Raw genomic sequence first — 14,979 nt, forward strand, 5'->3', positions numbered from 1 at the left:
GTGGATCGACACAATCAACGCAGCTGGTAATCCCGTGGTAGTGGGCACATTGTCAAAATCAAAACCCAACCTTGGTTTTGACGGACTTCGTTTTAGACGAGAATGACTGAACAGAATTATCCTAGTTACATTCTGTAGTCCATTTAGCCACTAGAATAAAATGTGACAATCAAGATGTAAAATAGGACGTTTTTAAAAGGACTAAATTAGGTTTAGGTACAGTTGCTCTTTAAAATATTTTATTAATCAAATGTTTATAATAATATTATAATACCTATCACATTACACATTTAGTAACGACAGGATGCCTTTGAAAGTTAAAACTTGTATGACAGATTTTATCGATAGGAGTGAGGAAAAAGACGTCACCGACGATAAGTAACCAAACAAAGACGTCACCGACGATACGTAACCAAACAAAGACGTCACCGACGATAAGTAACCAAACAAAGACGTCACCGACGATACGTAACCAAACAAAGACGTCACCGACGATACGTAACCAAACAAAGACGTCACCGACGATACGTAACCAAACAAAGACGTCACCGACGATACGTAACCAAACAAAGACGTCACCGACGATAAGTAACCAAACAAAGACGTCACCGACGATACGTAACCAAACAAAGACGTCACCGACGATACGTAACCAAACAAAGACGTCACCGACGATACGTAACCAAACAAAGACGTCACCGACGATACGTAACCAAACAAAGACGTCACCGACGATACGTAACCAAACAAAGACGTCACCGACGATACGTAACCAAACAAAGACGTCACCGACGATACGTAACCAAACAAAGACGTCACCGACGATACGTAACCAAACAAAGACGTCACCGACGATACGTAACCAAACAAAGACGTCACCGACGATACGTAACCAAACAAAGACGTCACCGACGATAAGTAACCAAACAAAGACGTCACCGACGATAAGTAACCAAACAAAGACGTCACCGACGATAAGTATCCAAACAAAGACGTCACCGACGATACGTAACCAAACAAAGACGTCACCGACGATAAGTAACCAAACAAAGACGTCACCGGCGATACGTAACCAAACAAAGACGTCACCGGCGATACGTAACCAAACAAAGACGTCACCGACGATACGTAACCAAACAAAGACGTCACCGACGATACGTAACCAAACAAAGACGTCACCGACGATACGTAACCAAACAAAGACGTCACCGACGATAAGTAATAAAATAAAGACAGCACTTCTAAAATACTATTTTATATCTTGCAAATTCAGTAGGATAACTTTAGATTTATTTTTGCAGAAAATGAAAAATGTGGCACTGCCTCGCCTGGCTTGATGTTTCAGTATCGTCTCAATGAAGAATTCTGCGTTCGACCATGACACGTGTGACATGTACGCGCAGGCGGACGAGCAATATCCACCGTCGTAGTCCGGATGAAGCCCGAGCTGGAATGTGAAGCTGACTGACGCCGGTTAGTTATAGAAAACCCAGAGCAGATCTAGTGTGCTAAGTTGTGTTGATGGAGCCGAGGTGTCTGGTGTTACCTTGATGTTGAGGCTGGACACTACAACGTCTCCTGTCGGTGTGATGATGGGAAGGTTCTCACAGCTGATGCCCTTCTCCACGTCTATCACCTGACCTGCACACACAATGGGACAGTTCAGGACCCAGAATACACGCACACCAAAATCACACAGTACCAGTATCCCCATTTCTAGTAATAACATTGTAATAAGCAGCTGCAACACCCTGCTGCTGCAACACCACCCTGCTGCAACACCACCCTGCTGCTGCTGCAACACCACCCTGCTGCTGCTGCAACACCACCCTGCTGCTGCTGCAACAACACCCTGCTGCTGCTGCAACAACACCCTGCTGCTGCTGCAACAACACCCTGCTGCTGCTGCAACAACACCCTGCTGCTGCTGCTGCAACACCCTGCTGCTGCAACACCCTGCTGCTGCTGCTGCAACACCCTGCTGCTGCTGCAACACCCTGCTGCTGCTGCAACACCCTGCTGCTGCAACAACACCCTGCTGCTGCAGCAACACCCTGCTGCTGCAACAACACCCTGCTGCTGCAGCAACACCCTGCTGCAGCAACACCCTGCTGCAGCAACACCCTGCTGCAGCAACACCCTGCTGCAGCAACACCCTGCTGCTGCAACACCCTGCTGCTGCAACACCCTGCTGCTGCAACAACACCCTGCTGCAACAACACCCTGCTGCAGCAACACCCTGCTGCAGCAACACCCTGCTGCAGCAACACCCTGCTGCAGCAACACCCTGCTGCAGCAACACCCTGCTGCAGCAACACCCTGCTGCAACACCCTGCCTGCAACAACACCCTGCCTGCAACAACACCCTGCCTGCAACAACACCCTGCCTGCAACAACACCCTGCCTGCAACAACACCCTGCCTGCAACAACACCCTGCCTGCAACAACACCCTGCTGCAGCAACAACACCCTGCTGCAGCAACAACACCCTGCTGCAGCAACACCCTGCCTGCAGCAACACCCTGCCTGCAACAACACCCTGTTGCTGCAACACAGCACTGGATGTACAATAGAAATGTACCAATTTTTTAATGTCGGGGGGAAAAAAATGGTCCCAGCTGTAAAAAAGTTGAAATAACATGTTTCCATCAAGTTATACCGAGAAAAAATTATTCATAAAAAAAGACAGCTGTGATGGAACCCGGAAGTTCCAGTACAATTTTATAAAATCCGACCGATAATTTGTTCGTTCAACATAGTGGGATCTTTGTGTCGGTAAAGTGACGAGATCCTGAGGCCCATTGTTGTATAATTAATCTACTGTCATCACCAAGTTTCAGCATGATAATACACAGCCCCATGTCGTAAGGATCTGTACACAATTCCTGGAAGCTGAAAATGTCCCAGTTCTTCCATGGCCTGCATACCCACCAGACATGTCTCCCAATTGAGCATGTTTGGGATGCCCTGGATCGACATGTACGACAGTGTGTTCCAATTCCCACCAATATCCAGCAACATCGTACAGCCATTGAAGAGGAGTGGGACAACATTCCACAGGCCACAATCAACAGCCTGATCAACTCTATGTGAAGGAGATGTGTCGCGCTGCGTAAGGCAAATGGTGGCAACACCAGATACTGACTGGTTCGGATCCACGTCCCTACCTTGTTTTAAGGTTTCTGTGACCAACAGATGCATATCTGTATTCCCAGTTGTGATACCCATAGATCGGGGTCTAATTAATTTATTTCAATTGATCGATTTCCTTATATGAACTTGAACTATTTTTGTTCAGTATAACCATCATATAGAAGTAAACTTGGGAGTCACACGATATGGTGTCTGGTCCTCCCACTTCGACTCAGGAAACCATGCAGTTTATCAGGCTACAGATGAAATAACTTTTGGTGAAAGTCCACAGTGATTTTGATGCTCCTTTACAATAAATATCCAGGGTCTTATTCTGGAGACATGATGATCGATGCCCGACTGCCATTTGACCGATAAAAATATTATCCATAATGATCTGATGTAGACGAGCCTACATGCACAGCCTCCTCACGCTGTATCTACGAGCTGTTGGCTAGCGCGCACGTGCCAAGACCTGAGTAGGCACATTTGCTCTTTAACAGTTTGTTGAAAAGGTGATGGAAACACATGGAACTTTACATTTTTATTTGGGTACATGAACACTTTAGCGAAAAATTCCACCTAACTAGTGTCTTTGAAAAATGTTAAGAAACTAATAAATAGTTACTCCATAAAATTGTATTTTTCTAATTCTCTCTCAAAAACATTTGTATATCGTCCCATACAATAATCTGTCATCTGAATTTCCTAAAAACTAAAATAACGTACGAAAAACAAATACAACCGTAGTCCGACTTTGAATACCACTGGTTAACAAAATAGCCTAGTGATTGGTTGAATTCCTTGTCAGTCAGTTTACCTCGTATCATGATTGGTCCCTCCACCCTCATGCCGTGCTGCACCAGCTGTGTTCCACCCCCCGTCTGCTCCTCTCCTTCCCCCGCAGAGCGACGGAACACGCCCGCACGCACGTCCTCGAACACAGTGAACATCTCGTGCACACGGGCTGTGTACCCAGCCAGCTCAGTCACCTGGACCGGGTCAAAGGTTATCCAGTAAATCAGGGCAGGTGGTAGCAGAGTTCATTAAAGGGTTTATTATACATTTAAATCCACGATAGAGCAGTAGTTTCCCAAAAGACTCACTAGTTGTTGGTCTACTTTATCATGGTTCAAAATGAAAGGAAATTAAACATCCGTCCCAAATGGAACACTTGACCCCTTGTAACTATTCCCCAGGTTGTTGCTGTAAATGAAAAAGTGTTCAGTCAACTGACCTGATAAAAAGAGTTTAAAAAATAAAATAAACGAGTCAAAAAAGGTAACTGTAAAGGGAACGGGGTGACATTTGGGACGCAATCAATAAATAAGAGGTCCAGAGCCTCGTCTCCTTGATGGGGTTCATGATCCTCTTGACAGTGAGGGGTTAAGGTCTAGGGGTTATTAGGAGGTAGGGGTCGTTTCTATAGCCTCACCTTGTATGAGCGCATTAACCTCTTGACAGTGAGGGGTTAGGGTCTAGGGGTTATTAGGAGGTAGGGGTCGTTTCTATAGCCTCACCTCCTTGTAAGAGCTCATTAACCTCTTGACAGTGAGGGGTTAGGGTCTAGGGGTTATTAGGAGGTAGGGGTCGTTTCTATAGCCTCACCTCCTTGTAAGAGCTCATTAACCTCTTGACAGTGAGGGGTTAGGGTCTAGGGGTTATTAGGAGGTAGGGGTCGTTTCTATAGCCTCACCTCCTTGTAAGAGCTCATGATTCTCTCGACGGCGTCGGCGGCAGAGTTGAGGAGGTTCCTAGCGGTGGAGAAGGCCTGAGCCCTCTCACTCACTAGGTCCTCCTCTTTCAAATTCATGGCCAACTGCTTCACATCCTCCGAGTCTGAAAGCATACAGAAGATACATAAGCACTTCATAGCCCATACATAAGCACTTCATAGCCCATACATAAGCACTTCATAGCCCATACATAAGCACTTCATAGCCCATACATAAACACTTCATAGCCCATACATAAGCACTTCATAGCCCATACATAAGCACTTCATAGCCCATACATAAGCACTTCATAGCCCATACATAAGCACTTCATAGCCCATACATAAGCACTTCATAGCCCATACATAAGCACTTCATAGCCCATACATAAGCACTTCATAGCCCATACATAAGCACTTCATAGCCCATACAGAAACACATTTGTAAGCCTGCTCCTTCTCCGTCGGGGACACGGTCAACGGCTTCACAGCCTCCCTCTGATAGATCATCACTGTTTATCCAAAGTCCAGAGGACGTCAGAGCCCGTTTCATATGTGGGGGGAGTGCCCATATATCCAAAAGCTGTAGGTTTAGTACTGTAATCTATCATTACTGTAAACAGAGGAGACATATAGCTGGAGTATATTGCAAAGCTGGACACGACACGAGCCTACCAGCAGCTAACTTTGGATGGAGATGCAGGAGTGTTGGAGACGAGCCTACCAGCAGCTAGCTTTGGATGGAGACGCAGGAGTGTTGGACACGACACGAGCCTACCAGCAGCTAGCTTTGGATGGAGACGCAGGAGTGTTGGACACGACACGAGCCTACCAGCAGCTAGCTTTGGATGGAGACGCAGGAGTGTTGGACACGACACGAGCCTACCAGCAGCTAGCTTTGGATGGAGACGCAGGAGTGTTGGACACGACACGAGCCTACCAGCAGCTAGCTTTGGATGGAGACGCAGGAGTGTTGGACACGACACGAGCCTAACAGCAGCTAGCTTTGGATGGAGACGCAGGAGTGTTGGACACGACACGAGCCTACCAGCAGCTAGCTTTGGATGGAGACGCAGGAGTGTTGGACACGACACGAGCCTACCAGCAGCTAGCTTTGGATGGAGATGCAGGAGTGTTGGAGACGAGCCTACCAGCAGCTAGCTTTGGATGGAGATGCAGGAGTGTTGGAGACGAGCCTACCAGCAGCTAGCTTTGGATGGAGATGCAGGAGTGTTGGAGACGAGCCTACCAGCAGCTAGCTTTGGATGGAGATGCAGGAGTGTTGGACACGACACGAGCCTACCAGCAGCTAGCTTTGGATGGAGATGCAGGAGTGTTGGAGACGAGCCTACCAGCAGCTAGCTTTGGATGGAGACGCAGGAGTGTTGGACACGACACGAGCCTACCAGCAGCTAGCTTTGGATGGAGATGCAGGAGTGTTGGAGACAAGCCTACCAGCAGCTAGCTTTGGATGGAGATGCAGGAGTGTTGGACACGACACGAGCCTACCAGCAGCTAGCTTTGGATGGAGATGCAGGAGTGTTGGAGACGAGCCTACCAGCAGCTAGCTTTGGATGGAGATGCAGGTGTTGGAGACGAGCCTACCAGCAGCTAGCTTTGGATGGAGATGCAGGAGTGTTGGACACGACACGAGCCTACCAGCAGCTAGCTTTGGATGGAGATGCAGGAGTGTTGGAGACGAGCCTACCAGCAGCTAGCTTTGGATGGAGATGCAGGTGTTGGAGACGAGCCTACCAGCAGCTAGCTTTGGATGGAGATGCAGGAGTGTTGGACACGACACGAGCCTACCAGCAGCTAGCTTTGGATGGAGATGCAGGAGTGTTGGACACGACACGAGCCTACCAGCAGCTAGCTTTGGATGGAGATGCAGGAGTGTTGGACACGACACGAGCCTACCAGCAGCTAGCTTTGGATGGAGATGCAGGAGTGTTGGAGACGAGCCTACCAGCAGCTAGCTTTGGATGGAGATGCAGGAGTGTTGGACACGACACGAGCCTACCAGCAGCTAGCTTTGGATGGAGACGCAGGAGTGTTGGACACGAGCCTACCAGCAGCTAGCTTTGGATGGAGATGCAGGAGTGTTGGAGACGAGCCTACCAGCAGCTAGCTTTGGATGGAGATGCAGGAGTGTTGGAGACGAGCCTACCAGCAGCTAGCTTTGGATGGAGATGCAGGAGTGTTGGACACGAGCCTACCAGCAGCTAGCTTTGGATGGAGACGCAGGAGTGTTGGACACGACACGAGCCTACCAGCAGCTAGCTTTGGATGGAGACGCAGGAGTGTTGGACACGACACGAGCCTACCAGCAGCTAGCTTTGGATGGAGACGCAGGAGTGTTGGACACGACACGAGCCTACCAGCAGCTAGCTTTGGATGGAGACGCAGGAGTGTTGGACACGACACGAGCCTAACAGCAGCTAGCTTTGGATGGAGACGCAGGAGTGTTGGACACGACACGAGCCTACCAGCAGCTAGCTTTGGATGGAGACGCAGGAGTGTTGGACACGACACGAGCCTACCAGCAGCTAGCTTTGGATGGAGATGCAGGAGTGTTGGAGACGAGCCTACCAGCAGCTAGCTTTGGATGGAGATGCAGGAGTGTTGGAGACGAGCCTACCAGCAGCTAGCTTTGGATGGAGATGCAGGAGTGTTGGAGACGAGCCTACCAGCAGCTAGCTTTGGATGGAGATGCAGGAGTGTTGGACACGACACGAGCCTACCAGCAGCTAGCTTTGGATGGAGATGCAGGAGTGTTGGAGACGAGCCTACCAGCAGCTAGCTTTGGATGGAGACGCAGGAGTGTTGGACACGAGACGAGCCTACCAGCAGCTAGCTTTGGATGGAGATGCAGGAGTGTTGGAGACAAGCCTACCAGCAGCTAGCTTTGGATGGAGATGCAGGAGTGTTGGACACGACACGAGCCTACCAGCAGCTAGCTTTGGATGGAGATGCAGGAGTGTTGGAGACGAGCCTACCAGCAGCTAGCTTTGGATGGAGATGCAGGAGTGTTGGACACGACACGAGCCTACCAGCAGCTAGCTTTGGATGGAGACGCAGGAGTGTTGGACACGAGCCTACCAGCAGCTAGCTTTGGATGGAGATGCAGGAGTGTTGGAGACGAGCCTACCAGCAGCTAGCTTTGGATGGAGATGCAGGAGTGTTGGAGACGAGCCTACCAGCAGCTAGCTTTGGATGGAGATGCAGGAGTGTTGGACACGAGCCTACCAGCAGCTAGCTTTGGATGGAGACGCAGGAGTGTTGGACACGACACGAGCCTACCAGCAGCTAGCTTTGGATGGAGATGCAGGAGTGTTGGACACGACACGAGCCTACCAGCAGCTAGCTTTGGATGGAGATGCAGGAGTGTTGGAGACGAGCCTACCAGCAGCTAGCTTTGGATGGAGATGCAGGAGTGTTGGAGACGAGCCTACCAGCAGCTAGCTTTGGATGGAGATGCAGGAGTGTTGGACACGACACGAGCCTACCAGCAGCTAGCTTTGGATGGAGATGCAGGAGTGTTGGATACGAGTCGAGCCTACCAGTAGCTAGCTTTGGATGGAGATGTAGGAGTGTTGGACACGACACGAGCCTACCAGCAGCTAGCTTTGGATGGAGATGAAGGAGTGTTGGACACGACACGAGCCTACCAGCAGCTAGCTTTGGATGGAGATGCAGGAGTGTTGGAGACGAGCCTACCAGCAGCTAGCTTTGGATGGAGATGCAGGAGTGTTGGACACGACACGAGCCTACCAGCAGCTAGCTTTGGATGGAGATGCAGGAGTGTTGGAGACGAGCCTACCAGCAGCTAGCTTTGGATGGAGATGCAGGAGTGTTGGACACGACACGAGCCTACCAGCAGCTAGCTTTGGATGGAGATGCAGGAGTGTTGGATACGAGTCGAGCCTACCAGCAGCTAGCTTTGGATGGAGATGTAGGAGTGTTGGACACGACACGAGCCTACCAGCAGCTAGCTTTGGATGGAGATGCAGGAGTGTTGGACACGACACGAGCCTACCAGCAGCTAGCTTTGGATGGAGATGCAGGAGTGTTGGACACGAGCCTACCAGTAGCTAGCTTTGGATGGAGATGCAGGAGTGTTGGAGACGAGCCTACCAGCAGCTAGCTTTGGATGGAGATGCAGGAGTGTTGGACACGAGCCTACCAGCAGCTAGCTTTGGATGGAGACGCAGGAGTGTTGGACACGACACGAGCCTACCAGCAGCTAGCTTTGGATGGAGATGCAGGAGTGTTGGACACGACACGAGCCTACCAGCAGCTAGCTTTGGATGGAGATGCAGGAGTGTTGGAGACGAGCCTACCAGCAGCTAGCTTTGGATGGAGATGCAGGAGTGTTGGACAGGACACGAGCCTACCAGCAGCTAACTTTGGATGGAGACGCAGGAGTGTTGGACACGACACGAGCCTACCAGCAGCTAGCTTTGGATGGAGACGCAGGAGTGTTGGACACGACACGAGCCTACCAGCAGCTAGCTTTGGATGGAGATGCAGGAGTGTTGGAGACGAGCCTACCAGCAGCTAGCTTTGGATGGAGATGCAGGAGTGTTGGACACGAGCCTACCAGTAGCTAGCTTTGGATGGAGATGCAGGAGTGTTGGAGACGAGCCTACCAGCAGCTAGCTTTGGATGGAGATGCAGGAGTGTTGGACACGAGCCTACCAGCAGCTAGCTTTGGATGGAGACGCAGGAGTGTTGGACACGACACGAGCCTACCAGCAGCTAGCTTTGGATGGAGATGCAGGAGTGTTGGACACGACACGAGCCTACCAGCAGCTAGCTTTGGATGGAGATGCAGGAGTGTTGGAGACGAGCCTACCAGCAGCTAGCTTTGGATGGAGATGCAGGAGTGTTGGACAGGACACGAGCCTACCAGCAGCTAACTTTGGATGGAGACGCAGGAGTGTTGGACACGACACGAGCCTACCAGCAGCTAGCTTTGGATGGAGACGCAGGAGTGTTGGACACGACACGAGCCTACCAGCAGCTAGCTTTGGATGGAGATGCAGGAGTGTTGGAGACGAGCCTACCAGCAGCTAGCTTTGGATGGAGATGCAGGAGTGTTGGACACGAGACGAGCCTACCAGCAGCTAGCTTTGGATGGAGATGCAGGAGTGTTGGAGACGAGCCTACCAGCAGCTAGCTTTGGATGGAGACGCAGGAGTGTTGGACACGACACGAGCCTACCAGCAGCTAGCTTTGGATGGAGACGCAGGAGTGTTGGAGACGAGCCTACCAGCAGCTAGCTTTGGATGGAGATGCAGGAGTGTTGGAGACGAGCCTACCAGCAGCTAGCTTTGGATGGAGACGCAGGAGTGTTGGACACGAGCCTACCAGCAGCTAGCTTTGGATGGAGACGCAGGAGTGTTGGACACGACACGAGCCTACCAGCAGCTAGCTTTGGATGGAGATGCAGGAGTGTTGGACACGACACGAGCCTACCAGCAGCTAGCTTTGGATGGAGATGCAGGAGTGTTGGAGACGAGCCTACCAGCAGCTAGCTTTGGATGGAGATGCAGGAGTGTTGGACAGGACACGAGCCTACCAGCAGCTAACTTTGGATGGAGACGCAGGAGTGTTGGACACGACACGAGCCTACCAGCAGCTAGCTTTGGATGGAGACGCAGGAGTGTTGGACACGACACGAGCCTACCAGCAGCTAGCTTTGGATGGAGATGCAGGAGTGTTGGAGACGAGCCTACCAGCAGCTAGCTTTGGATGGAGATGCAGGAGTGTTGGACACGAGCCTACCAGCAGCTAGCTTTGGATGGAGATGCAGGAGTGTTGGACACGACACGAGCCTACCAGCAGCTAGCTTTGGATGGAGATGCAGGAGTGTTGGAGACGAGCCTACCAGCAGCTAGCTTTGGATGGAGACGCAGGAGTGTTGGACACGAGACGAGCCTACCAGCAGCTAGCTTTGGATGGAGATGCAGGAGTGTTGGAGACGAGCCTACCAGCAGCTAGCTTTGGATGGAGACGCAGGAGTGTTGGACACGACACGAGCCTACCAGCAGCTAGCTTTGGATGGAGACGCAGGAGTGTTGGAGACGAGCCTACCAGCAGCTAGCTTTGGATGGAGATGCAGGAGTGTTGGACACGACACGAGCCTACCAGCAGCTAGCTTTGGATGGAGACGCAGGAGTGTTGGACACGACACGAGCCTACCAGCAGCTAGCTTTGGATGGAGACGCAGGAGTGTTGGACACGAGACGAGCCTACCAGCAGCTAGCTTTGGATGGAGATGCAGGAGTGTTGGACACGACACGAGCCTACCAGCAGCTAGCTTTGGATGGAGACGCAGGAGTGTTGGACACGACACGAGCCTACCAGCAGCTAGCTTTGGATGGAGACGCAGGAGTGTTGGAGACGAGCCTACCAGCAGCTAGCTTTGGATGGAGATGCAGGAGTGTTGGAGACGAGCCTACCAGCAGCTAGCTTTGGATGGAGATGCAGGAGTGTTGGAGACGAGCCTACCAGCAGCTAGCTTTGGATGGAGATGCAGGAGTGTTGGACACGACACGAGCCTACCAGCAGCTAGCTTTGGATGGAGATGCAGGAGTGTTGGAGACGAGCCTACCAGCAGCTAGCTTTGGATGGAGATGCAGGAGTGTTGGAGACGAGCCTACCAGCAGCTAGCTTTGGATGGAGATGCAGGAGTGTTGGAGACGAGCCTACCAGCAGCTAGCTTTGGATGGAGATGCAGGAGTGTTGGAGACGAGCCTACCAGCAGCTAGCTTTGGATGGAGATGCAGGAGTGTTGGACACGACACGAGCCTACCAGCAGCTAGCTTTGGATGGAGATGCAGGAGTGTTGGAGACGAGCCTACCAGCAGCTAGCTTTGGATGGAGATGCAGGAGTGTTGGACACGAGCCTACCAGCAGCTAGCTTTGGATGGAGATGCAGGAGTGTTGGAGACGAGCCTACCAGCAGCTAGCTTTGGATGGAGATGCAGGAGTGTTGGACACGACACGAGCCTACCAGCAGCTAGCTTTGGATGGAGATGCAGGAGTGTTGGATACGAGTCGAGCCTACCAGCAGCTAGCTTTGGATGGAGATGTAGGAGTGTTGGACACGACACGAGCCTACCCGCAGCTAGCTTTGGATGGAGATGCAGGAGTGTTGGACACGACACGAGCCTACCAGCAGCTAGCTTTGGATGGAGATGCAGGAGTGTTGGAGACGAGCCTACCAGCAGCTAGCTTTGGATGGAGATGCAGGAGTGTTGGACACGAGCCTACCAGTAGCTAGCTTTGGATGGAGATGCAGGAGTGTTGGAGACGAGCCCACCAGCAGCTAGCTTTGGATGGAGATGCAGGAGTGTTGGACACGAGCCTACCAGCAGCTAGCTTTGGATGGAGACGCAGGAGTGTTGGACACGACACGAGCCTACCAGCAGCTAGCTTTGGATGGAGATGCAGGAGTGTTGGACACGACACGAGCCTACCAGCAGCTAGCTTTGGATGGAGATGCAGGAGTGTTGGAGACCAGCCTACCAGCAGCTAGCTTTGGATGGAGATGCAGGAGTGTTGGAGACGAGCCTACCAGCAGCTAGCTTTGGATGGAGATGCAGGAGTGTTGGACACGACACGAGCCTACCAGCAGCTAGCTTTGGATGGAGATGCAGGAGTGTTGGATACGAGTCGAGCCTACCAGCAGCTAGCTTTGGATAGAGATGTAGGAGTGTTGGACACGACACGAGTCTACCAGCAGCTAGCTTTGGATGGAGATGCAGGAGTGTTGGACACGACACGAACCTACCAGCAGCTAGCTTTGGATGGAGACGCAGGAGTGTTGGAGACGAGCCTACCAGCAGCTAGCTTTGGATGGAGACGCAGGAGTGTTGGAGACGAGCCTACCAGCAGCTAGCTTTGGATGGAGACGCAGGAGTGTTGGAGACGAGCCTACCAGCAGCTAGCTTTGGATGGAGATGCAGGAGTGTTGGACACGACACGAGCCTACCAGCAGCTAGCTTTGGATGGAGATGCAGGAGTGTTGGAGACGAGCCTACCAGCAGCTAGCTTTGGATGGAGATGCAGGAGTGTTGGAGACGAGCCTACCAGCAGCTAGCTTTGGATGGAGATGCAGGAGTGTTGGACACGACACGAGCCTACCCGCAGCTAGCTTTGGATGGAGACGCAGGAGTGTTGAACACGACACGAGCCTACCAGCAGCTAGCTTTGGATGGAGATGCAGGAGTGTTGGACACGACACGAGCCTACCAGCAGCTAGCTTTGGATGGAGATGCAGGAGTGTTGGACACGACACGAGCCTACCAGCAGCTAGCTTTGGATGGAGATGCAGGAGTGTTGGACACGACACGAGCCTACCAGCAGCTAGCTTTGGATGGAGATGCAGGAGTGTTGGAGACGAGCCTACCAGCAGCTAGCTTTGGATGGAGACGCAGGAGTGTTGGAGACGAGCCTACCAGCAGCTAGCTTTGGATGGAGACGCAGGAGTGTTGGAGACGAGCCTACCAGCAGCTAGCTTTGGATGGAGATGCAGGAGTGTTGGAGACGAGCCTACCAGCAGCTAGCTTTGGATGGAGACGCAGGAGTGTTGGAGACGAGCCTACCAGCAGCTAGCTTTGGATGGAGATGCAGGAGTGTTGGACACGACACGAGCCTACCAGCAGCTAGCTTTGGATGGAGATGCAGGAGTGTTGGAGACGAGCCTACCAGCAGCTAGCTTTGGATGGAGATGCAGGAGTGTTGGAGACGAGCCTACCAGCAGCTAGCTTTGGATGGAGATGCAGGAGTGTTGGAGACGAGCCTACCAGCAGCTAGCTTTGGATGGAGATGCAGGAGTGTTGGAGACAAGCCTACCAGCAGCTAGCTTTGGATGGAGATGCAGGAGTGTTGGACACGACACGAGCCTACCAGCAGCTAGCTTTGGATGGAGATGCAGGAGTGTTGGAGACAAGCCTACCAGCAGCTAGCTTTGGATGGAGATGCAGGAGTGTTGGACACGACACGAGCCTACCAGCAGCTAGCTTTGGATGGAGATGCAGGAGTGTTGGAGACGAGCCTACCAGCAGCTAGCTTTGGATGGAGATGCAGGTGTTGGAGACGAGCCTACCAGCAGCTAGCTTTGGATGGAGATGCAGGTGTTGGAGACGAGCCTACCAGCAGCTAGCTTTGGATGGAGATGCAGGAGTGTTGGACACGACACGAGCCTACCAGCAGCTAGCTTTGGATGGAGATGCAGGAGTGTTGGACACGACACGAGCCTACCAGCAGCTAGCTTTGGATGGAGATGCAGGAGTGTTGGACACGACACGAGCCTACCAGCAGCTAGCTTTGGATGGAGATGCAGGAGTGTTGGAGACGAGCCTACCAGCAGCTAGCTTTGGATGGAGATGCAGGAGTGTTGGACACGACACGAGCCTACCAGCAGCTAGCTTTGGATGGAGACGCAGGAGTGTTGGACACGAGCCTACCAGCAGCTAGCTTTGGATGGAGATGCAGGAGTGTTGGAGACGAGCCTACCAGCAGCTAGCTTTGGATGGAGATGCAGGAGTGTTGGAGACGAGCCTACCAGCAGCTAGCTTTGGATGGAGATGCAGGAGTGTTGGACACGAGCCTACCAGCAGCTAGCTTTGGATGGAGACGCAGGAGTGTTGGACACGACACGAGCCTACCAGCAGCTAGCTTTGGATGGAGATGCAGGAGTGTTGGACACGACACGAGCCTACCAGCAGCTAGCTTTGGATGGAGATGCAGGAGTGTTGGAGACGAGCCTACCAGCAGCTAGCTTTGGATGGAGACGCAGGAGTGTTGGAGACGAGCCTACCAGCAGCTAGCTTTGGATGGAGATGCAGGAGTGTTGGACACGACACGAGCCTACCAGCAGCTAGCTTTGGATGGAGATGCAGGAGTGTTGGATACGAGTCGAGCCTACCAGCAGCTAGCTTTGGATGGAGATGTAGGAGTGTTGGACACGACACGAGCCTACCAGCAGCTAGCTTTGGATGGAGATGAAGGAGTGTTGGACACGACACGAGCCTACCAGCAGCTAGCTTTGGATGGAGATGCAGGAGTGTTGGAGACGAGCCTACCAGCAGCTAGCTTTGGATGGAGATGCAGGAGTGTTGGAC

At 52.0% G+C, this 14,979-nt stretch overlaps 1 protein-coding gene across 1 annotated transcript in view; it reads right to left on the reverse strand.

Annotated features, from left to right (window-relative positions):
• abcd1 (ATP-binding cassette, sub-family D (ALD), member 1) overlaps positions 1–14,979 on the reverse strand; it is a 60,959-nt gene that overhangs the window by 18,486 nt on the left and 27,494 nt on the right. The window contains exons 6-8 of the mRNA XM_039007818.1: positions 4,829–4,971; positions 3,953–4,124; positions 1,547–1,641 (exon numbers count right to left, since the gene is read on the reverse strand). Coding sequence (XP_038863746.1) covers positions 1,547–1,641; positions 3,953–4,124; positions 4,829–4,971 — 410 coding nt within the window. The remainder of the gene's footprint in view (positions 1–1,546; positions 1,642–3,952; positions 4,125–4,828; positions 4,972–14,979) is intronic.

Source organism: Salvelinus namaycush, chromosome 14 (genome assembly GCF_016432855.1).
Source record: "Salvelinus namaycush isolate Seneca chromosome 14, SaNama_1.0, whole genome shotgun sequence".
Lineage (NCBI taxonomy): Eukaryota > Metazoa > Chordata > Actinopteri > Salmoniformes > Salmonidae > Salvelinus > Salvelinus namaycush.